Below are 24,480 nucleotides of genomic sequence, written 5' to 3' on the forward strand. Positions count from 1 at the left end.
TTACAAGAGACAGCATTCATATTTTATTTAAACAAAGCATGTATTAGAAAACTGTCATCACAGAGATGTATGTCTTCTGCTTCACTGGCCTTGACTAAGCCTTTTTCTTGAAAACACCTGCTGGGGCTGTATGTATAGCTGGATGGAGCCCTTCACTGGTTCTAGACTATGCACCACAAGCATCACAGGGAAAATAATTCGTGTACCTCTGAGGTAAATTCTACAAAACCAAGAGCATTCAGACACATGCTTTGGATCACAAGGAGACTGCCCTGAGAATATTAAGGCAGCTCCCTTGGTTGCCACCCAGCTGCTGGGTATCTGCGGTCCAGCACTGTGACAAGGTAGGAAGAGTCTATTGGAGATGCTAACAAATCCTAACCTGATACGTTATAGTTTTTAAGGCAATTTCATTAGCTTTGGCTTGTTTGAGCCTGGCATCACCGACCCATGTTTTACAGATGGGGGCCACAAGTAGAAAGAATGTTGTCTGAGGCCATACAGCTGACCGGAAGCTAAGCCTTCTAGCCAGCACAAACCCCAGCTCAGAATCAGTCTTTCTGTTTTAGACCCAAATCAGATCCTCTCAAACAATTCCATCCCCTATCCTAAAGGTTATACAACCTCATTTCAGGGACCAGTGAAGGTAAATCTAAAAGCAGGTTTGACCCCGGGAAAACTGAAGCAAGTAACACTGAGAGGGAGAGAGCTGTCACATCTACAACACAGCCTACTAGGCAGTGTAGATCCTGACCGCAACACTGATCCTATTGTCTTGGGGCAGTCTTCTGACTCACGAGTACCAAGTCTGCCATGTGTACAATGGGATCGCTTCCCACCTTTGAGGGATCAACTGTGTGAAGTGCATGACTCCAATGCCTGGTAAGAGGTGCCTGGCTGGGCCCCTCCTGCAGTGGTGTGTGGGAAAAGCTCTGGTCTTGTGAATGAAGGACCTACTATGTCCCGTCAAATTGCCCTAATGATCACTCAGCGTCTAGAAGGAAAGCACACAGATGTCCTTAGAAAGCAACTGGAATGACAGGTCCTGTTTGTTTGTTTGTTTGTTTTTGAGGGGGTGGGGTGGAGGGATTTGTAGGCCTGATTGGTTTTTTTTTTTCGGGTGTGGAGGGAACTTCTTGGGGCAGATAAGCCTGAAGACTGAGACAGGCAGAGAGCCGGTTTTCCTATTTATGGTGGGAAGCACAATGGTTCAAAGGTGCACCTGCAAACTAGCTTCCGACCGGAGCATGTCTGAAAAGATTGACATGAGCAAAGGCAGGGTAGAAAAGCCAGAAAGACTACTAAAAGGGCCAAGGTAAAGTGCTGCCAGTGCTGTTTTTGTAGCTCTTTGAGAGCCTCCCTTTAGTTCTCAAGAGGCCAGGCTAAGTTTCAGGATGCTTTAGTGTAGAAGATGAAGAGGGGTGAGGATGCAGACCCAGACCAGAACCCTGTCAGGTGCTCTGGATGGAGGTGACCTGGACAAGCTCAAGTGGCTGGAGAGCAGCTGGCTCAAATGGAAACAGTTCAGGAACTACTTGCCTCCTGCAAGGCACTGTAAGTATTCACTGATACTGCGTACCTACTGTGTGTCAGGAGGTTCTAGGCGCTGCACGATAGTGTCCTAGATACAGGCAGCAGGGTGTCCCTTTCAGGAACTTGCATTATAAAAACATCGTGGGGGAAGAGGGGGAGGGCACAGGGGACAGCAGGAGACTAGCCTAGGAAAGGAAGCACATTCTCTCTTAGGGTAACCGGGGAATGCTGATAGTCCCCTCCCAGAGGCGCAGGGCTGGGTAGAGCGGCTCCTGGAAGACAGCATAGAAGGTATGCAAGTGGCTCATGCCACCCGCCACGTCGTAGAAGGTCAGAATGCCGGCCTCGTAGTCCAGGAAGACGCCGAGCCGGTGAGGGTCGCGGCGGAGCCGCAGACGGCTTCGCTGGCAGTCGTGGAAGGCCCAGTACTCCATGTCGTAACGCTTCACGCACCACGACTCGCGGTTGCAGCCTAGGCGGGCAGCCGTGGAGGTTCCGCGGCGCCGCAGCGACGGGTAGGCCGCGCCCACCCACCAGCCCACGCCTGCCTCCTGCACGTCCACCTCCCAGTAGTGGCGTCCCGCTGCGAAGCCGTCGCGGCCCAGCACCTGACGCAGCGAGTCGAATCGCGGAGCGGGACGCGGCCCCAGGCGGCCCAGCAGCGAGCAGCGTACAGTCAGCCCGTCGGTCGACAGGCGCAGGCGCGCGTGCATCGTGTCCGGGTCCAGCGTTGGCGTGCGCGCGTCTGCAGAGGGGTGGGGAGAAGTGGTCAGAAAACTTGGGCGGAGCCACATGGGGTCCTCCTACCTCGGACTGAGCATGCGTCTGCAGAGGGGCGGGGAAAAGCAGGTTTATGGGCGGGGCCGAAGTGGGCCCAGCTCACCTTCCATTCGCTGGTCCCAGCCCGAGTCAAAACGCTCGGTAGGGACCAAAATGCTGTTGGGTAGGGTGAGAGGGAAACAGGTTTATTACGTGCTCTATGCGGCTTGAGTTTGGATCGTGGAATTTATTGCTAATTAAAAAAAGAAAAGAAATCTTACTGCCGAGGAAGGTGGAGTACACCTTTAATCCCACCAGTCAGGTGACAGAGGCAGAGGTTCTGTGAGTTGGAGACCAACTTCCTGAATTCTACATAGTAGAATGTTGCAGGACAGGCAGGGATACATAAAGAGACCCAGTCTCAAAAACAGAAAGATAGAAAATCTTAAACTATTTGGACTTGGTTGCATGTCCTCTGCCCTTTTTAATCCCTTAATTTTGAGGCTTATACTTCCTCCCAATATTGGTATCATGCCATGCATGCTTTTAGGCAACCTACTTTTTAAAACTTAATGGCATATTCACGAAACATGCTTGAATCATATCAAACATATTTCAGTGGTGATACTAGTTTGTGTATGTGTTTAAATGATTTTATGGGCGTGAGTAGTTCTTTATGCGCATCTCAGTGTAATGTGCAGTGCTAGCAGTGGCCAGAAGGCGGCAATAGGCGCCCTGCAGCCGGAGTTACAGCTGGTTGTGAGCCTCGGTTTGGATAAGAGCAGCAAATGCTCTTCAACCACAGGACCATCTCTCCAGTCTCTGAGGCTAGAGGTTTTTCTAAGCTAAAGACTTAGAAATTAAAACAGTTGCCATCCTTTTGGTGTAGTAAATATGGGAACACGAAGAAGGCTTCTAGAACTTTTCAGTTTGTTGGTTGGAAGGAGGAGAAGGAACGTTTACTTCCCCTTTGTTTGGTGTGCTTCTCTTCAAATGCATTTTATTTTCCAAACGTTTCTTTTTTTAAAATGTGTGCTTAATGGTACCGCTTTGAGAAATTACTCCTAAAGATATGCAGCAAATAAGGCATAGTTATACACTCATTCACTAATTTTTTTTCTTTTTTTTCTTTTTTTCCGGAGGTGGGGACCGAACCCAGGGCTTTGCGGTTGCTAGGCAAGCGCTCTACCACTGAGCTAAATCCCCAACCCCCTCATTCACTAATTTAACAAATGGGACAGTAGTGGTGGCTTAGAGATAGGCACCGCTCAAGTAAGATTGAAACTCACTTGGGCTACTGTAGACCAATCTGGCTTAAAACTCTGAGATCTGCCTGCCTCTGCCTCCTGAGTGCTGGGATTAAAGACTTGTGCCACCACTGCCTGGTGACACTATTTTTAAATCTCTGAAAGAGCAATCTGTGGAAACATTGACTAAAGTTAACTTTGGGTAAAATAGCTGGTTTTTTTTTTTAATTTTAATTTTTGATTTTCTTCACAATTCAAGCACTACATATATAACTTTCCTTGTCTTCCTCTCTTTATCTCTCCTCTCTCTCTCTTTCTCTCTCTCTATCCCTCTCTTGTGCACGTGTATGCACGCTTGTGACGCTAGGAATTAAACCCAGATATGCCTCACTCACACCAGTTCTATCACTGAACACGCCCCCACTCTCTGCTCCTGTAACTTTTTAGGGGATCAAATAGAGATGATTCACAATTTCCCAGCAAATGAAAACAGATTATAAGACAATATGTATAGAATGATACCATGTTGTTTGTAATGATAAGCTGGGCATGATAGAACTCACCAGCAGTCCCTGCACTAGGGAGAGAAAGGCAGGAGGATCAGGAGTTCAAGGCCAGCCTTGGCTATACAGTACATTTGAGACTAGCCTGGGCTACTGGAGGCTCTATCTCAAAAACAGAACAAAGGGAAATAAGAGTAGCTTTCTTTTTTTTTGGGGGGGGGGTTCTTTTTTTCGGAGCTGGGGACCGAACCCAGGGCCTTGCGCTTCCTAGGCAAGCGCTCTACCACTGAGCTAAATCCCCAACCCCAAGAGTAGCTTTCTATGGGAGAACAATTATGAATAATTTTCTCGTGTGAATGTGTATGCTTTTAAAAGCCTAATAGAAGTTGGTTTTTATTTTGTTTTATTTTGTTTTCGAGACAAGGTTCTACCATATAGCCAAGGGTAGACTAGAACTTGAGATCTCCCTGCCTAAGCCTCTAAGCACCAGGACTAAAAGGCTGTGTGGAACCACACCCAGCAAAAAATATTTAAACCTTATTTGGAAACAGTCTCTTAACAGGAAGTTGGAGGGCTCATTTCCTGTCCTTTGTCCACCTGTGCTCCTACCCAACCTCCCTTTCCCACTCCCGGGTCTCACATTTCAAGAAGAGGGCTCTCTCTGGCGAGGGGCTGGTTTTCAACAAGGCGCCTGGCTTGGTGCTGGAGGAGCTTGAAAGTTGGCAGTTTATGTCTGGAAGGAATGGGAATTGTGAGATGTGAGGGCCTGGAGCTCATGCAGGCAGTACAGACAGACACCAAAGTGAGGCAAAACTGGAGCCTGGCACATCTCTCCCAAGAGTCACATGTGAATTTAGAAGATACAAATTCTAGGGTGGGGGGTCGGAGGGGCGGTGGCGGCGGCGGTGGGTGGTGGGTGCACAACCACTCACTGACAGCAGCAGCAGGGTGAGCCTCAGCTCAACACCAGAGGGCAGGAGGCAGTGTTCCCTGAAAGCAGGGCTGAGCCTGGAGGAAAGTGCACAGCAGGAAGTCTAAAGAGTGTGTGTGTGTGTGTGTGTGTGTAGGGATGTGTGTAGGGGTGTGTGTGTAGGTGTGTGTGTAGGGGTGTGTGTAGGTGTCTGTGTAGGGGTATGTGTGTGTGTGGGGTGGGTAGGTGTGTGTGTAGGTGTGTATAGGGATGTGTGTAAGGGTGTGTGTAGGGATGTGTGTGTAGGGATGTGTATAGGGGTGTGTGTGTGTGGGTAGGGGTGTGTGTAGGGATGTGTGTAGGGGTGTGTGTATAGGGTGTCTGTAGGGGTGTATGTGTGTGTGTGTAGGGATATGTGTAGGTGTGTGTGTGTAGGTGTGTGTGTGGGGTGTGTGTGTGTGTAGAGGTATGTTGGGGGGAGGGCTGGAGCCGTGGATCAGCTGTTGAAAGTGTTTCTTGTTCTCGCAGAGGGTCTGAGCTCAGTTCCCAGCACCCATAGCAGGTGGTTCCCAAACAGCTGTAACTCCAGCTCCAGGAAAGCACATGCCCCCCTCTCCCCTCCGTAAACACCACACCTGTGTATACACACCCACGCACAGACACACAGATACATGCGTAATTTTAAAAAAAGAAAGAAAGACAGCCTAACTGACTGGAGTTCTCAGTAGCACTATAACCACCTGCGAAGGGGGCTTTGTAAGCCCTTCCTCCCACATATCCATGGTTGTTGGGGACAGTGAGACCGTGTATTCAGTGGCACAGCCACTGGCAAATGCCTATAGTCCTCTAAATAGCTTCTACCTGTGCTCCTGTAAGGTTCTCTTACTAAATTCACACACACACACACACACACACATACACATTCTCACACACACTCACCACACATACACTCAGACACACTCACACTGACACACATATTCACATGTTTAGACACACACTATACATTCATACACACATGCATACAGACACACACACATACACATTCACAAACACACATACTCACATACATTCAAACACATATATACTCACAGACTGACACACATACACATTCACACACACACATTCATATCTCACATACACTCACAGACATGAAAGCATCAGGGAGAACTAGCTAGGCAGAGGAGGAGAATCACTAGCAATGGGAGAGGGTTAAGAGAGTAATGGGGGACAGCAGAGATGGCTGATCCTTTAAGAGCACTGGCTGAGGACCCGAGTTCAATTCCCAGCACCCATATGTTGGTCTGTTTCAGAGGGTTCCAGGCCCTTTTTTGACCTCCTCACGTACTGTACACGTGGTGCACAGTCACACATTCAGGTCCAGCACCCATAAATATAAAATTAAAAAAAATATTAAAAAGCAAGAGAGGGTAGTGCAAGAGAATATGCCCATAATATGTTACGTGAATGCATAGAAATTAATGAAACCCATTTTTATGTATAATGCATAATTATATATGCTAATAATTAATAATGCTAATATATTATTGTTATTATGTTATTATATATATGCTAATAATGCATTCTAAAGAGTAAAAGGTACCACTTACGGGGCTGGGGATTTAGCTCAGTGGTAGAGCGCTTGCCTAGCAAGCACAAGGCCCTGGGTTCGGTCCCCAGCTCCGGAAAAAAAAAAAAAAAGGTACCACTTACACAGCCCAGCTAAGCCTGCAGAGAGGTTCGGGCCTGGGAAAGAGCAAAGGGCAGAGGTTGTTCCAGCAAGAGGGCACCTTAGGGAACACCTCCTTGGGGACCCCTGTCTGCCTTGTATCTTGCCCAGGAGGCCTCCTTCGTCACCATGGCCTGTGGGTGAGGATGAGGTAGACCTGGCAAAGGCCTCACACCCTCCCCAGAATGCTGGAGTCATTCACGCCCTTACCTGTGTGAGATCTGCCTTGGGGTGGGGGTTGGGGGGAGGGACTCAAACTTCTCACAGCGCCCTTCCCCCACTCCACAAGACTTCCTTCTACTTGCTCATTCCCAAAGCCCTGACCCAACTATCCTGGTTAGTTTCTTGTCAGGCTGTCACAAGAAGAGCCTTGTCTGAGAAAACCTCACCACCAGTCACCACCCGATTGGCCTGTGGGACATTTTCTTTGATTTGTTTTTGTTTGTCTGTCTCGTTTCCTTTCCTTTCCTTTCTTTTCCTTTCCCTTCCTTTCCTTTCCTTCCCTTCCCTTCCCTTTCCTTCCCCCTTCCCTATCCTTCCCTTTTCCCTTCTCTCTCTCTCTCTCTCTCTCTCTCTCTCTCTCTCTCTCTCTCTTTCTTTCCTTCTTTCTTTCTTTCTGAGACAAGGCTTTTTTGTGTAGTCCTGTCTGTCCTGGAACTCACTCTGTAGACCAGGCTGGCCTTGAACTCAGAGATCTTCCTGCCTCTGTTCCCTGAAAGCTGGGATTAAAGGCTCTACCACCACCTGGCTTTTGATTTTTATTTTTTTTTGAGGGGGGTTAGGGGGTTGAGACAGGGTCTGTGTAGCCCTGGCTGTCCTGTAACTTGCCATGTAGACCAGGCTAACCTCAAACTTAAAGAGATCCCCCTGACTCTGCCCTACTCCCCACACCAAGTGCTGGGATCGAAAGTGTGAGCCACCATTGCCTGACAATGGAGGACATTTTCTTGATTAAAGATTTATTTCAGAGCACACAGCCCACTGTGGGTGGTGCTATCTCTGGGCAGGTAAGCCTGGGTGTGTATGAAAGTCTGTGCGAGCCACCAGGAGCAAGGCTGTAATCGTTCATGTTGTGGTTTGCCCAGAAGTTATCTGTATTTTGATGCTAATTCCACTGCCCCAAGGATGGCTGCCTAGTCAGTACTCAGGAATCAGGTGACTACACCAGAACCTTCTCCCCACTGAATTTGTAAAGTACACGTGAGGGGCAGGTACAGGACAGAAGGAGGCCTGTCATTGGAGGAGAAGGATGGATGGGCGGGAGAGAAGTTTGAAGGAAGAGGAGGAGACTAGAACAGAAAGGAAGAGACGGGAGAAGGAGGAGAAGCTGTGGCAGGACAATATGGCGGGTGACGTTAAGATTCTGCTCTGTGTATTTACAGGTTGTTATCAATGTTCCTAAGGGATGGATGGTACCGGGCTTTGTATGTTTAAGGGCAATTATATCTTATCAATTGATTCTAAGATTATTGTGTTGTGTGTTCTTTTATGTGAGGGTTTGAGTGTAGGAAAGTGTGCGACTGGGATGTGTTTCCACCCAGATATCTAGCAGATATCTTGGGACACTGAGGTGTGGACCTAGCGGGGTAAAAGACAACATTACTTCTTTTATTTTTTTATATTTTTACAACAGGTTCAGTCTTTGCTTCTGTTACTGCCTTGAGTTCCTACCTTGTCCCCGCTTCCCCCCAAAGTGATGGCCTGTTAGATGTAATGTGAACTAAATCCTGTCCCCTGGCTGCCTTTGCTCAAGTGTTTGTCACAGCAATAGACACACCTGGCCCCCCACCCCTCCCCCACCCCAGCTCTCTTCACCCTCCTCCACTCTGTGTCCATTCCTGGGTGCTAACCCTCTTACAGGCCCTTTTCCCCGGTGCCTGGAGCACGTTCCTCTGGAGGATCATAGCAACCATCACACCAACAATGCGAACAGAGAACACTTAGATAAAGTCGGTTGTGCCTGACCCTGGACAGCAGCCTCCCGAGCAGAGTCTCCATTATACAGACACAGAAATGGAGCCTAGGGAACCAGGTGCACAGGACAAGGTGGCAGGGTGACTTCACAGCAGTGTGCTCCCCGGTGCGTGCTCCCCCCCCCCACCCCAGGACCTGGTTTGCCACAGGCTTTGTGGGAGCTTTTCAGAACTGGACCCCAAATGGGTACTGCCCTCCAGGCATTCACTGAGGTCTAGGAGGGGCTCTTGTGTCCATCTCATAAGCCCCAGGCAGGTCACCAGGGGAGGGCCTGGAAGGCTCAGGCTGAGGTTGAGTTGGGGAGTGGGGGAGTGAGCCAGTCAATAAAAAAGGCTCTCAAAATACAGAGAACCGGGGAAGTGCCTCAGGGACAGAGTGCTTGCTTTACAGAGAACGGGGGAAGTGCCTCAGGGACAGAGTGCCTGCTTTATGCTTGAGGCCCAGGTCCTGTTTCTTTCAAATATTGGGGGTGGGGATAGGGGTGGGTTGGGCACTAAGCCAGGAGCTCCTAGCTGCCCAGTCAGGGCACATCCTATGAGAAAGGTGTGCCTTAAGTAGTCAGCTATCTCTGTTTCTTTGGGTAAGGCATTAGTGGAGTCTGCTGGTTTGTATTGCCACCTTGGGATCCAAGTCTCTCGGAAGAGCTTCAAGAGAGCTTCTAGACTGAGATGACTTATCCTTACTCTAGGCGCTACCATTCTATAGGCTGGGGTCCCAGACTGGACAGAAAGGTGAACATGAGCTGAGCCCCAGAACCATCTTCCCCTGCTTCCTGGCTGCAGATGCAGTGAGGCCAGCGGCCTAACGCACCCACGGCCATGAATTCCCGTCAGGACAGGCTGCAACCGTGACCCAAAATGACTACTTCCTTAAGCTGCTTTTGTCAGGTGCACCACACAGGGAGCAAGGACTCAGAGTCGGTCTTAGGCCACTCACTTTCCTTCAGGCGAGTGTCCATTGGTGTCTGTAACGTGTTCCTGATGGCTTCCACAAACTCCTTAAAGAAGTTCTTGACAGGCTCGAAAGACAGGGGCACAGGGTGGCTCAGCTCCGAGGGGCTCATCTGCTGTCCCATCTCTGCCTTGGTGGCTATATATGCCTGTGTGAACGGGCACAGGGTCAAAATGGCTCCAGGGACTGCAAGCTGCATCTGGCCCCTATTGTGTCCCCAGAAGGTCAGGACCCACTCTGTCTGGCTACCCTGGTTTGAATGAGCTATGCCACAGAGCAGAGCCCTGTGAAGACTGCTGGTGCCCCTCCTCTCATGCTTCTTTCCCTTAATTTCTCTCTCCTTCCCTTTTTCTGCCCTTCCCACAGGGTGCCTAGGAGGGCCCCAGTGAAGAGGAATGATCAGGCCATAGCACTAAAGTCCAGGCCACAGTGAGGGTCTGCTGCAGTGGGGATGTACCTCAGTATGTGGGGACCTGGATTCCATTCCGCTTTATTTTGTTTTGCTGGGACAGGGTTTTCTGGAGCGTAGGCTGACCTTGAACTTCTGATCCTCCTACCTTTACCTCCCAGATGCTGGGTTGACAGGCACACATCACCAATCCTGGCCAGTCACAGGTCCTGAGTCTACCAGAGCATGCCCAGTGAGTGCCCCTTTCCCTAGCCCCAAGTCTCATCTGCTAGAAGTCTTACTGCAGAATCTCTAGTAAATATTTGAGCTAAGATTCATGTGTTAGTTGAGTAAGAATGGCCCCCATAAGCTCATATACTTGAATGCTTAGTCATCAGGAAGTGGCACTACTTGAGAGGGATTAGAAGGTGGTGGCCTTGGGCTGGAGAGATGGCTCAATGGTTAAGAGCACTGATTGTTCTTCCAGAGGTCCTGAGTTCAAATCCCAACAGCCACATGGTGGCTCACAACCATCTATAATGAGATCTAACGCTCTCTTCTGGTGTGTCTGAAGACAGCTACAGTGTACTCATAATAAATAAATAAATAAATCTTCAATTAAAAATAAAGGTGTGGTGTTTTGCCAGGGGTGGGCTTTGGGGTTTCAGAAACTCTCTTCCAGCTGCTATAGGCAGCTGCTTCTCTAGCACCATGTCTGCCTGTATGCTGCCATGCTTCCTGCTATGAGAGTGGGGACTAAACCCCAATTAAACACTTTCTGTTATAAGATGGGTGGTGGTGGTGCACATCTTTAATCCCAGCACTAGGGAGGCAGAGGCAAATAAATCTCTGAGAGTTCAAGGCCAGCCTGATCTCAGAACTAATTCCAGGATAGCCAAGGCTATAAAAAAGAAAGAAAGAAAGAAAGAAAGAAAGAAAGAAAGAAAGAAAGAAAGAAAATCCTGTCTCCAAAAAGAAGAATGTTGCCATGATCACAGTGTCTCTTCACAGCAGCAGAACATTAAGACAATTCACTAAGTGCCTGCAGCTTGGGGGGCCCTGGGAAAGGCTACTGTTGGATTATTTATAACTCGAGATATACATTAATTATCCCAGCAGTGTGTACTTCCTGACCATCTGTGTGGTGGTAATAAAGTCCAACCAATGGCCAGGGACATCTCTGGGCATGCCCCCAGTGTGCGAGTAGGGGGGGTTAGAGGGTGGTAGCTTGAGATAAGGGAGCCCAGCCATACCTGCAGCAGCTGAACAGGGTTGGACACCTGGCTGATGTCCCACACCCTGATAGAGAAGTCACTCATGACCTCAATTTGCTTCCTGCAAGACTCGGCTTGCTCCTGGTACACCTGGAGGGTGAGCTGTGTGTTTTTATCGATGAAGCTTTTGGCCAGTGCTTCCTCTTCATCAAGGAGTAATCTGAGTTCTGTGAATTTCTGTGTTAGCCAGGCTTTACTTGAGTCTGCAGAAACCTTAAAGGGGGAAAAAAAAAGATGTTTGCCCCAACCAGGAAGTCTAGAACGGAAAACAGCATCTACAGAATGAGCCCAGCAAAGTGGCCCGTCAAAGCAAGAGACCACTTGTAAAAGAGAAAGTTTCTCTAAGCACTGCAAACTGTTTGAGACAGGGTTTCTCTGTGTAGCCCTGGCTGTCCTGGAACTCACTCTGTAGACCAGAACTCACAGAGTACCTGCTTCTAATTTCCCAAGTACTAAGATTAAAGGTGTAGGGCACCTCATCCAGCTAAAGAGACTTCCTGCCTCCTTCCTTTCTTCTTCCCTCTTCTTCTTCCTCCTCTTCTTTTTTGTTAAAAATGTCTTTCTTGGTAGCCCAGGTGGCCTCTAACTCCCAATTCCTCCACATCAGCTTCCTTCCTGAGTGCTGGGATTGAAAGCATGGACCCTCGTGCTTGGCTTAACATTCCCTTTGTGGGCACGCAGCACAGGTGGTGGAGAGCTTTTCTAATATGTGCCATGCCCTGGGCACACAGGATATGGTGGCACACCGTAAGAAGGTGGAGGCAAGAAGATCGGAAGTCAAAGCTGTCATTAACTGCACAGGAAGTTCAAGGTCCGCCTGGGTCTCACCAGCTCTTGTCTAGAAACAAAAGCAGACAAGTCAAAAAAAAAAGCAAAAAACAAAACAAAATAAAATAAAACAACACAAAAAAACCAAAACCAAACCAAACCAAACCAACCAAACAAACAAAAAACCCCACCCTTGGAGAGAGGAAAGAATTTGATCTAAATATACTTGTATGAAAAATTAAAAATAAAAAATGGAATGAAAATTCTTTAAAGTGAGGAGTGGATAGGAAAATGTCTAAAAATAAGTATTGCAAAGTTGCAAAAGGTCTCGGAGTGTAGCTCGATGGTGGAAAACTTGCCAGGTATGCGGGAGGGCCCCGGGTTTGCTCCCCAGCATCTAAGGTAGAGTATAAAATTACCCTGAGAGACACAAAGAACCTCAACTATTGCTTCCTCTTCTGGGGACTATGCAGAAAACAACACATGAAAAGACCTCTGTGCTGAGCCTCTGAGCAAGCGTTTCATGCGTGTACAGTAGTTGGGCTCCGTCTTCAGTATAGCACACTCAGGTTTGCTAAGAATGTAGGTCCTGTTGTAATACGATTGTATGCGCCACAAAATGCACAGTGACTAAAGAATGCAGTGGGTTCCTTTTTTGATACGTGTTACAGCATGGATGAACCTTGAGGATGTTGTAAGACCCCATAGTGGCCTCACCTCAGGAGCGCAACCCACAGAGCGCAGATTGACAAAGTGACTGCTGCAATAGCATGAGGTTTTTTAATCCACGTACGTGGGGTTGCTCATCCACGTAGGGAGAGGCAACCCCGAACCCAAAAAGCACATAACTTTTATTCCTTACAGAGGGCAGACTTCGGCAACAGGGTTAGCTAGCTCATTCTCATTGGTGGTACACAGGACAAAGGATCTGGTCAGGTATTGGCTGGCCTGCTCAAGGGGCTGTTCTTGGCTCAATTAGTCACTTTCCTCATCCAGCCCCACACCTGGCCTTGGAGAATCACTGGGAAGGGGCTAAGTTGGCATGTCCCTTAGAGGGGGGGTGAACTGGGTGGTCGGGCAGGGTCAGGGTCTCGGGATTCACCACAGGGAGGGGTGGGGATGGGGGTCTTTCCGAGAACAGTTGTTTTTGTTTTGGCTAGTTTTCATTAAGCCTCGTCACTCTGACCACCAAGACCTTGCTCCTGTATTCACAGAACTTCGTTCTTACAGCTTTGTTTCTTGCATCTATGAAACTTATTTCTTCAAGTACAGGTGAGGATAAAAAGGCATCATCAGCTCTGGAGCTGAAACCACAGGTGCCAAGGACAGATCTCAGGTCCTCTGCCACTCCCGCTCTGTTTTCAGTTCCTTTCTTTCTTTCTTTTTTGATTGGGAGTTGTTGCTAGGTTGGGTTTTTTGTTTGTTTGCAATAGGATATATTCCGTTGCCTAGCTTGGAGCCTGATATCTATCCCAGGTTGGCTTTGAACTCATAGCTATCCTTCCATTGTAACAGGGCTCCAGACTTAAGTAGGTCTCCTGACCTTAGCACAGCTGACTCCATGATATAAAAACCATTTAGGCTATACAACTCAGTATATAGACAGTACCAACTATCAAAGATGAAAATGAAGGTCTAATCCATCAAAGTCCATAATTCTGGGAAAGTCTGTAAATGACTGACCTTGTTTTTTGTCTTCTCTAGTTCTGCTTCTGGCTTAACTGTTCTTCTTCTTTTTTTTTTAGGAGCTGGGGACCGAACCTAGGACCTCACGCTTGCTAGGCAAGCACTCTACCACTGAGCTAAATCCCCAACCCCTTAACTGTTCTTGTTAACTGAAGAACAGTTCAACTCAGGATATGGTTTTTGTGCCTAAAAGATCACTCTAAGAAAGGCTGGAGGCTACACTGAGATCTCAAACACCCAGTGTAGTTGCTGGCTGGCCAATAAAGATTTCTATTGGCTTAAACCCATGTCCGAGCGGTCGTCTTTGGTGGATTCCCCACAACACTTTCGCCTCCCACATGCTGAGATTACAGACACACCACACCGAGGCAGAATTTCTATTTGAGATCACAAAACAAGTTCTGGAAATTGGTAGAGACCATTATGTTTGGACACACTGTGAATGTGGTTCATACCCCAGAAAGGACTCCTCAAGAGTCAGCATTGCGTGTCTAGATTTGCCACTATAAAAGGGTGTCAGAGCTGGAGAGAGCAGAAGACCCAAGTTCAACTCCCATCACCCTCAGGATGCCTCACAAAACTCCTGTTCCAGGGGACCTGTCACTCCCTTCTGGCCTCCATGGGCACCAGGCATATAGATGGTGCACAGCCACACATGCAGACAAAACACCCAGTTGTGTTGAATAAGGCATAAAATTAAAAAACCAACAACTCATGATTACTTATACAATGAAAAAGAAGAGAAAGAAGCTAGAAAATAGAGTCTAAAACCTAGAGAAGCTCCTTCCTGAATCACACTGCACAGTGAGTCGTGAATAGCTAAGGACTAAGGCCAGCCAGCCTTTAGCTACTGAGATGTACCCTTCATTTGGCAAGAGGTGGGAGGTGAGTCTCTCTGTGTGTGTCCTACGGAAGGCTTTAAGCAGTGGTTAGGTTCTGGGACCAGCTCAAGCACCTGTGGCCTTATTTGTAACATGACTCAGAGTGTACCTGGCTGCTGGTGTATCTCTATCAAATGATCAAAGGAAGGGAAGAAAGTGTGTTCCTGTCCACAGCCACAGTACACAGAATGGGTCTGACTCGTGTGAAGGCGGCTTGGGCCTGGTTGGTGCACGGATGGGAGATAACAGGTCCCCAAAGCCTTGAGTGATGAACGAGGGTTAGGAGCAACAGAGTGAACCAGTTCCCAGAGAGAAACCAACAGGATTCATTGTTCTTTCCAGCCGAGTTCCAAAGTAGTCCTGAAGGTCCACTCTGTCACAAAGACAAGAGAGAGAGAGAGAGAGAGAGAGAGAGAGAGAGAGAGAGAGAGAGAGAGAATGAATAAGGAAGCTGGCTGCCAGTTTGGGTCCCATGGAGTTTGGAGCTGCGTGGGTTGGGTGGGGCTGTGTGGTAGAGTAGCCCCATGTGGTGCCCAGCAGGGAAGTGACTAAGGACCAGCCAGTAAGCTGGGTGAAGGGAGGATGAGGGATTTAGTGCACCAGATGCTGCCTGCTCTTTGACCCCACCTTCTGGGCCTCTATTGGGGGTGGGGGGGAGGATGCGCCTTCGAGGAGAAGGCAGATAGCTGTTTCCTGCACACTAGGCATGACTGGATAACTCCACTGAGGGGCTCTTGTGGGTGGTGCAGATAGGGTTTGAGATAAACCCGCCAAACCCTTTCAGACCATTTTAGTTATAGCAGCCATGCCCAGCATCAGAGGCAGAGGAGCGGTGGAGGTTGGGTACACCACCTTATGTGTTCGAGGACCCACGTTCTGGTTCTCTCACTGTAGCTTTCAGGGGTCACAAAGGCATAGATCGAGCCAGGAGCCGAGTGAGCAGAGTTATTCCAGCCCCTGGACCAGGTCTGGCACCAGCCTCAGACAGTGTGCCTCCTGCTCTTCCAGCTCTCTTACCCTTCTGTGGTTTCACCAGGAGGAGAAACTAGAGGGAAGGCAGAGGGTGAGGGCAAGGGAGCTGCAGGGTGTTTCTCCCAGCGGGACAATGTTCCAGAGGTGGCTCCCCCAGTTTCTCTCACCTTCTGACTCCCAGGAGACCCACCTGCTATAGCTTTAGAGTCCACTCAGGGGGCCCTGGACCCGGTTGATACCGGCTGCAGGCACCCCTGACTGGCTCTTCTGTCTCATCCCTGCACTAACCAGGCTCTGTCCCTCCAGCTACAACCCCAGAAGTTTCTATCTTCCCATCTGGCCCAGGTCCCCCCTGCTATGAGACCCATGATAAACTATTTCCCCTTCCAGGCCTCTCTTCCCACATCTATCTTGCCTTTCCTTTTAGGACAGACTCTCATGCAGAGTAGGCTCACCTTGAACTCGAGGCTGAGGATACCTTGATTTTGAGTCTCCTGCCTCTCCCTCCCTAGTTCTGGTATTATAGGTGTTTGTCACCACCCTGGCTGTTTCTATGGAGGCCTATGGATGCTGAACCCAGGGGTCTGTGAACACTAGACAAGCGCTCAACTAGAGGATCCCCAGGCCTACACCAAACATTAGGTCAGCTACACAAAGGTAGGCTTGAAAGATTCTTTTTGTTTGCTTTGTTTTTTGGGTGGTTTGTTTTTGTTTTTTGGGTTTTTGTTTGTTTGTTGTTTGTTTGCTTCCTGTTTATTTATTTTTTTGAGATAGAGTCTCACTACATTGCCTAGGCTGGCCTTGAACTCCATGGTTCAAGCTGTCCTCCTGTCTCAGCTTCTCCTTCAGCCTGGACTGCAGGGAGTAAGTACCCTTTGGTCTGGCTTAGACATGCATCTCTTATGGGTCTTTGAGTTGTGACACTGCACATTCTAAATCCTCATCATGTTTGCTCCAGCAGGCAGCAAGTAGTCTTCGCACACACAATTCTCTCTCTCTCTCTCTCTCTCTCTCTCTCTCTCTCTCTCTCACACACACACACACACACACACACACACACACACACACACACATACACACACACACCCACACACCCACACACACCACACCGTACCTCCCACTTTTCTCCACCATTTATAAAAGTATCAAAGTATGACATAGTGGCACATGCCTGCACTCCCGAGCACTTGGGAGGATGAAACAGGAGAATTAAGGTTAGAAACAACCTGTGTAGAGCTCACTGTGGTGAACCGCTTGCAATTCCAGCAGTCAGAAAGCGGGGGCAGGTGGATTATGATAAATTCAAGCCTGGTCTACATATTGACTTCAAAAGCAGTCTAGATCACAGAGAAATACCCGAACCTTGGCATACATTTCGCACACCTTTAGTCCCAGGAAGCAGAGGCAGACAGATCTCTGAGTTCAAGGCCAGCCTGGTCTACAGAGCTACTAGTTCCAGGACATTCTGGGGCACGCAGAAAAACCCTGTCTCAAAACAACAAAAAGGTTAAGAAGGGGTGGTTGTGGTTCAGTGGGTAAAGGTACTTGCTGCCAAGTCTGCCAACATGAATGGAATCCCTGAGATCTACACGATAGGAGAGACCCAACTCCTGTGGGTTGCTCTCTGAACTCCACATGTGGCCTGCGGCAGTATGCATACTCATACATACATACATACATACATACATACATACATACATACATACTCTCTCTCTTGCTCTTGATCTCTCTCAAATAAAATGTAATAAAAATGCTTAAACAAAAATAAAAGAGTATGGGGCTGACTGGGGAGACAGCACAGTGAAGTAAATGCTTGCTGCTCAAGCACGAGGACCTGAGTTCGGATCTCCAGAACTAACATACAAGCTGGGAGTGGGCTAGAGAGACGGGTCAGCAGTTAAGAACACTTGCTGCTCTTATGAAGGACCTGGGTTTGCTTCCTAGCACCAACATGGTGGCTCACAACAATCTGTAACTCCATTTCCAGGGCTTCCACGGACAGTGCACACATGTGGTACATAAACGTACATGAAGGCAAAACACTCACATACATAAAATAAAGATGATTTTTTTTTTAAAAAAAGAAAGCTGGGGATGGCAGACTGCACCTGTGATCCCTGTATGGAGGAGGCAGAGACAGGCAGATCCCTGGAGCCCTGCAGCTTGAAGGCCAGGCACCATACTTGGACCTGTGAGTTCTGCATTCAGTGGGAGAGCCTGTCTGAAAAACCAAGGAGAGTGACTGAGGAAAACACTGGGAGCTGACCTTTGGCCCCCATGATCACATGCACATACATGCGTGCTCACCTGCACAAACACATGGATGCACACATACATGCAGGCCAAGGGGAGATTCAGAGAGAGCAGTGCTGCTGGGTCATTGCCTTCCAGCACTAGTGTGAGGGAGCATCTAGGGCTGCAGGCAAGTGCAGGGCTACCCCTGACTTCTGAAGAGCCACAGCAGGGAAGCACACAGCCTTGGAGCCTAGAGATTGACAATCAGGACTTTAACTGTCCCCTGGAAAGGAGTGTTTAATCAGGCTGGGTGACTGACTTTTGCACAATAGACTTTGGACCACATCTGAACCTGATTTCTGATTACTACATCAAAGAGAACTTTCCCCGGGTAGGCCACTAAGTCCACAGTGGCTTTCTCTGTCACAGATAACACCGGCCAGTGTTCAACAGAAGGTCTGTGCCCTATCTGATGTAAAAAAACCCAAAAACCCCCCCAAAACCCCAGAGTTTTGGGGCCTGAGTTAGTGATAGAGAACTGCTCTTGCAGAGGTCCTGGACTTGGATGCTAGCACCCTCATCCACATTGGGCAGCTCTGTAATTACAACCACATGCATGCAGTCCCAGCTCTGACTGATCTAGTGCCCTATTCTGGCATTTGTGGGCTCCCAAACACATGTGGCAGACATAAACACAAAGTCAGACAGACAGACAGACAGACAGACAGACACACAATTAAAATAAAGTTAAGGGGTTGGGGATTTAGCTCAGCGGTAGAGCGCTTGTCTAGCAAGCACAAGGCCCTGGGTTTGGTCCCCAGCTCCGAAAAAAAAATAAAGTTAAAAAATAGATTAGAAACATGCAGAGTTTGAGTACTGTGTTGGATGTGTAGAATAGACACTGATCAAAGAAAGGGGCCTAAATAAACCAAGGGGCATCCCATGTTCATAAATTTGGAAGTAATGTCACTCAGGCTAGCCTTGAACTTGTAATCGTTGGGTCTCAACCTCCCATTTTGTGGAATTATAAGTGAGTACATCCCTAGTTTGTTTTTGTTTTTGTTTTATGGCCCTTTCTGCCCAAGACAGAACCATCTCACATTGTATGGCCAGGATGCCCTGTAACACATTATGTAGGTCAGGCTATCCTCAAACTTGCAGCAAACTTCCTGCTTTAGTATCTGGGTGTAGGGATTGTAGGTGTGAGCTTCCACGCCCAAATTTGGAATAGCAGAGTAGGGTCATTAATCATTTCAAGACCTGTTATCGACTATATTAATCCTAACTGTGTAGACATGGCTTACAGATATACATAAGTCATAAACTGCTGTACCTGTAGATTCACGTGCTGAGCTGACATAGACACTGTTAGAATCTGTGCTTGGCACTGAAGGACAGTTAGGTGTCATCGAAGTAATCCTTAGCTGATTAAGTGAAGGAACATAATATTTCTCCACAGGACCTTTGCAGTTTCCCGTGAATCTAGAATTGTTTGAATGTAAAATGTCTAAGAGTTGCTGACGCTTGCTTCGTTCTTCCCTTTGATCCTCGTGCATGAAGCCTGGAGAGACACTTCTCTACCATTATTTGCTGGGTCCTTTTGAACTGATTTATGGTTTTGAGCCCAGAACTTTAAACTTTTTATTATTATTATTATTATTATTATTATTATTATATTATTATTATTATTATTTGTGTGTGTGTGTGTGTGTGTGCGTGTGTGTGTGTGTGTGTTGTGCATGAGGACATCTGCATGTGGAGGTCAGAGGACAATTTTTGGAAGTCTGTTTTCTACTACTGTGGGCCCTGGAGCTTGAACTCAGTTGCCAGACTTGGGCAGCAAAGTGCTGAGCCGTCTTGTTGGCCCCTACCAATCCTGGCCTATGTAGTGGAGATCCAGAATCAATCATCAACCAACCAACCATCCAACCAACCAACCAATCATCCAACCAACCATCCAACCATCCAACCAACCAACCAACCAACCAACCAACCTTATCCAACCAACCAACCAACCAACCTTATCCAACCAACCAACCAACTAACCTTATCCAACCAACCAACCAACCAATCAACCATCCAACCAACCAACCAACCACCCAACCAACCATCCAACCAACCAACCAACCTTATCCAATCAACCAACCAACTAACCTTATCCAACCAACCAACCATCCAACCAACCAACCTTATCCAACCAACCAAACAACCTTATCCAACCAACCAACCAACCAACCAACCAACCACCCAACCAACCATCCAACCAACCAACCAACCTTATCCAATCAACCAACCAACTAACCTTATCCAACCAACCAACCATCCAACCAACCAACCTTATCCAACCAACCAAACAACCTTATCCAACCAACCAAACAACCAACCAACCATCCAACCATCCAACCAACCAACCAACCAACCAACCTTATCCAACCAACCAACCAACCAACCTTATCCAACCAACCAACCAACCATCCAACCAACCAACCAACCAAACAACCTTATCCAACCAACCAAACAACCTTATCCAACCAACCAAACAACCAACCAACCAACCATCCAACCAACCAACTTTATCCAACCAACCAACTTTATCCAACCAACCAACCAACCAACCATCCAACAACCAACTTTATCCAACCAACCAACCTTATCCAACCAACCAACCAACCAACCAACCAACCAACCAACCATCCAACCAACCATCCAACCAACCAACCAACCAACTAACCAAACAACCAAACAACCAAGCACCCAACCAACCAACCAACCAACCAACCATCCAACTATCCAAACAACCTACCAATCCTGGCCTTAACTAAGGCCTGTAATCCCAAATACTCAGGAAGCTAAGGCAGGAAGTTCTTGAGTTCAAGGCCAACCGGAGACAGAGTAAGTAAGACCCTGCCTCAAAACAGAAATATTTCCTAAGCTCCATATTCCTCTTTATAACCCCAGTTGAACTCATTGGTACCCACGTACACAGAGGATGGCTAGATGGGAATCGGTGGGAGGGGACAAGGGAGAGGAATGAGTAAATATGAACAAAATACATTCTATACATGTCTGAAAATGTTGTAGGAAGCCCATCATCGTGTATAGTTCGTCTATGCCAATAAAATCCTTTTTAAAAAGAGACTTTGCAGAGACTCCGATCTTAACAAAAAAATTTACATTTTCACCTCACTCTTAAATAAGGTAAAGAGAGGTCTGGAAATGTAAGTAGCCCAGTGGGGGAAAAATGTGTGCATGGCCCTGGGTTCAATCTGTAGTACACAATAAAAGAAATAACATTGTACGAAGGGGTAAGGTTGAAGGAAGCGTGTATTTATGGACTACATTTACACTCTATGCCCCATGGCCAAGAACCTAAGAGTCACTTGCCTGCCCTGTGAGCTGTTTTGCTTTCCTTAAGGCAATTTGGGGTGTGTGAGGATGGAGGGCCAAGGTCCTCTGGTCTTGCTCATTGCTCATGGAAGACTGACCCCTGGCTTTGGTGGATGTGAGGAAGCTGGACCTCTGCCCAGTGAGGTATGGGGCAGAGGCTGAGTCTCTACAAAGCCCACGAAACAGACCTTCAGGGCCGCTTACCTGTATGCGTGCTTCCTTTGTGATCTTGCACTGAAATTCATCATTTTGTGTCCTTTCAAGACCCTTTAAGTCATAGGTTGCTCCAAAACCCACCAGCTTGTTTTGAGGCTAGACCTTGTTTTCCTGGGGCTCCACACTAGAGATGCCTAGACCCTGGCGGATATGTGGACGTCTGAGTTGAGGGAAAAAAAAAAAAAAACAGATGTGTCCACTTGCCTTGAGCCTTTCCCCCGTGTCTTCCAGTTGGGCTATGTTGTCAGCATGTTGCCTCTTCTTGGTGGCCAAACACTCCAAACACTCCTGCATTAGTTTCTGTGATAAGGGTCAGGAGAGAAAGGGAACTGGTTACTTGCAAGCTTACGAGCTCTCATTCTTTCCTCCAGGGATTGAACTCCAGGGTTGGCAGCTGTACCTCCCCCCTGCCAAGCCACTTCACTAACCCGCTGTCGGTAGTTTGCCCAAAGTCATGCGGTGAGGTGCAGGGTGAGCAGAGACTCTGGTTCTCTGAGCTTCAAGCCTTTGTCGGGGATGCCCCCAGCCTGGATGCCTGTCTCCTATTTCTGGATGTCTGCTTTTAGAAGCAGCTATTTTTCTGAATACCTGTTTCGGATCTTTTCCCTCCAAGGGTAGCCATCCTCCACCTTAGCCTTCTCTAAAGCTGGTCTTCCGCTTTGCACCCGGGTCTAACTCATAAGAACGGGTGGGGAGGGGTTGGGGATTTAGCTCAGTGGTAGAGCGCTTGCCTAGCAAGCGCAAGGCCCTGGGTTCGGTCCCCAGCTCCGGAAAAAAGAAAGAAAAAAAAAGAAAAAGAACGGGTGGGGATCTGGACTTTGAATCCGCCAGAAGCAATACTAAGGCATGCCGATTTCCAGGGGGAGAGCTGGAAGTCCCAAGGAAGCTGGCAGGCATATGAGCTCTAGACAAATAAAGTTAGGTCATAGTCCTTCCTCTATAGCCGTGCGCTCACAATCTGATTCCTCCGTGGCAAGCAGGGATGCTGTGGGGATTAAATGAGATCAGAGTGGCTGGCCAGCAGCACATGCTCAGTACAGGTCACTTTGCCATTTTAGCATCCAACATGCATTTGCTGTGGTGGTGGATGGCTTTACTGAAAGAGGAAACTGGGGGTAGAAAAGGGGGTCAGTAACTTCCACATACTCATCTACTGTGACACCTAACTCACCTGCTGCCCAACCTGCCCCAAGGATACCCCCAGTTTTCTGTCTTGGGCCCTCTGCCTCCAGCCACAGGAATATCTGTCTCAGGACCCCATGAAATCCTATTTACCCTTCAAAGCCATGTCCATCCAATGGCGACTCCCTGGGAAAGGCTTGCACGGCTTCCTGCCTCAAGTTCTATTTTCTGGCCCTCACTGACCACTACCAAGGGCTCCCTAGTATGATATTTAGTACACAGCAACGCTACTACCCTTCCTCTGACCAGTCAGGCAACTCATTCAGATGAGGGGAGGATCTGACTTATGACTTGACTCACACACTGTACAAGGCATTGGGCTGAATGTGTGTTTGATGAAGGAACGGCTCCATCAATAGGTTGAGGAAGGGTGCCTAAGTTGATGCATTGGTAGACTGAATCGGGAGACAACAGAGGGAGACATTTGAGCTACATCTTTGGAAAATAGCATTGGATCTCCGAGGAGCAGCATTTGAAGATCATTATTAACAGTCACTTCACAAGCACGGAAGGGAGGTTCTAGAAACAGGGGCAGAACTAGCCAGACTGTCCTCCCATAGGTCCCATTCAGCTTGCAGTTGTAGACTTGTCAAGGGTGGTTAAGTCAGGGAAGAGCAGAAAGGAAGGCGTTGGGGCAGAGATAAGAGATAAACATGATAAAATCAGCCCTGAGGATTTTGAAGGTTCAGCCTAACTTGCCTTCCTCAGATACAGAGATGGGATAGGTTCTGCAGAGCTGCCAGCTGGGGGTCCTGCTTCTCATAATCTATAGAAGATAAGGCTGTAATTAACGCGCAGCTGCTGGGGGCGGGAAGGGGAGGAGACAGTGGTGTGCTTGCATAGAGGGAGGAGCCGGAGTCAAGGTAGGAAGAGGAAGACTTTGCAAAATTATGTAGGCCAACAGGTTCCAGTTCAGAACGGACTTTTATGAATTCCAGGGTCCAGAGACCAGGCTTCACAGAGCACATAATACATACATACTTTTCTTTTTCTACAATCTGGACTTTTGAGATAGTCTCTACATAGCACAGGTTGGCTTTAAACTCTCAATTTCCCTACTTCATCCTCCCTGGTGCTGTTAGGTGAACGTCCCAGCCCCCTACGCCCTTGTCTCTGGCTGGGGAGCTGCCCTGGCAGAAGCGGTAAAAGGACATGAATACCAGTTTGAGCCTCCCAGTACCCCAAGCCAATCTTTAGAAGCTTCGCTGGTGGTTTGACCAACCTTTGCACTTCCACGTGGTTCTGTCTCCTGATCTTACGTCTACTATCTAGGGGACCTCAGGGCCCTCTTAAGTTTCCCGGTCCTAACAGGATTTGGCGGTAAGACCTGGGCTGGCGGTCCCTCGACCGTTACTCCTGTGCTCAATCTCCGCCCGCCCAGACCTGCGGTGCACGCCCTCGCGGCTTCCCACCTGCGCGCGCGCAGCCTCCTCCTCGGCCAGGCCCACCGGGTGGCCGCGGTGCGCTCCCAGAACCGGGCAGAGCGCACACACGCAACGGCTGCAGCGACGACAGAAGAGCTCAGCCGGGCGTTCGCTGTGCTCCGGACAGCGCCAGCCACCCGTCCAGTCAGACTGAACGGGCGCCCGCACCTCGGCAGTCCCGCTCGCCATTTTTCATTAGCATCCGCTGTCCTCTGTGCAGTGTGTCCGGTTGCTGCAAAAATCGAAACTTTGCTCGGGGCGGGGCGGGGCGGGGCGGGGCGGGCGACCCAGCACCCAGTGGCAGGCTGGAGGCGCGACGACCTGCTGGAGAATTGATCTTGGATCCACCTAGTTCTGGATTCACCGCACCCCATCCTTCCACTCTTTCGCCCTGAGGAGGAGGAGCGAAATATAGATGGGAACACAGGTGCTTACACGTGTGGGCTTTCCGCTTGGTGGTGCTG

General features: G+C 48.5%; 1 protein-coding gene across 5 annotated transcripts; it reads right to left on the reverse strand.

Moving 5' to 3' along the window:
- On the reverse strand, positions 1-24,240 carry Trim14 (tripartite motif-containing 14). 5 transcript variants are annotated; one of them, XM_087548947.1, is made up of 8 exons: positions 23,815-23,982; positions 21,615-21,710; positions 14,710-14,973; positions 12,012-12,103; positions 11,245-11,478; positions 9,589-9,751; positions 4,683-4,775; positions 1-2,278 (listed from the first exon to the last, which is right to left on the reverse strand). In XM_087548947.1, exons 5-8 carry the CDS (start codon positions 11,308-11,310, stop codon positions 1,743-1,745), a joined length of 858 nt encoding a protein of 285 aa, XP_087405073.1. In that variant the 5' UTR covers positions 11,311-11,478; positions 12,012-12,103; positions 14,710-14,973; positions 21,615-21,710; positions 23,815-23,982; the 3' UTR covers positions 1-1,742.
- Positions 24,241-24,480: the final 240 nt, after the last annotated feature.

Source organism: Rattus norvegicus, chromosome 5, assembly GCF_021556685.1.
Source record: "Rattus norvegicus strain SHRSP/BbbUtx chromosome 5, alternate assembly SHRSP_T2T, whole genome shotgun sequence".
Classification (NCBI taxonomy): Eukaryota; Metazoa; Chordata; class Mammalia; order Rodentia; family Muridae; genus Rattus; species Rattus norvegicus.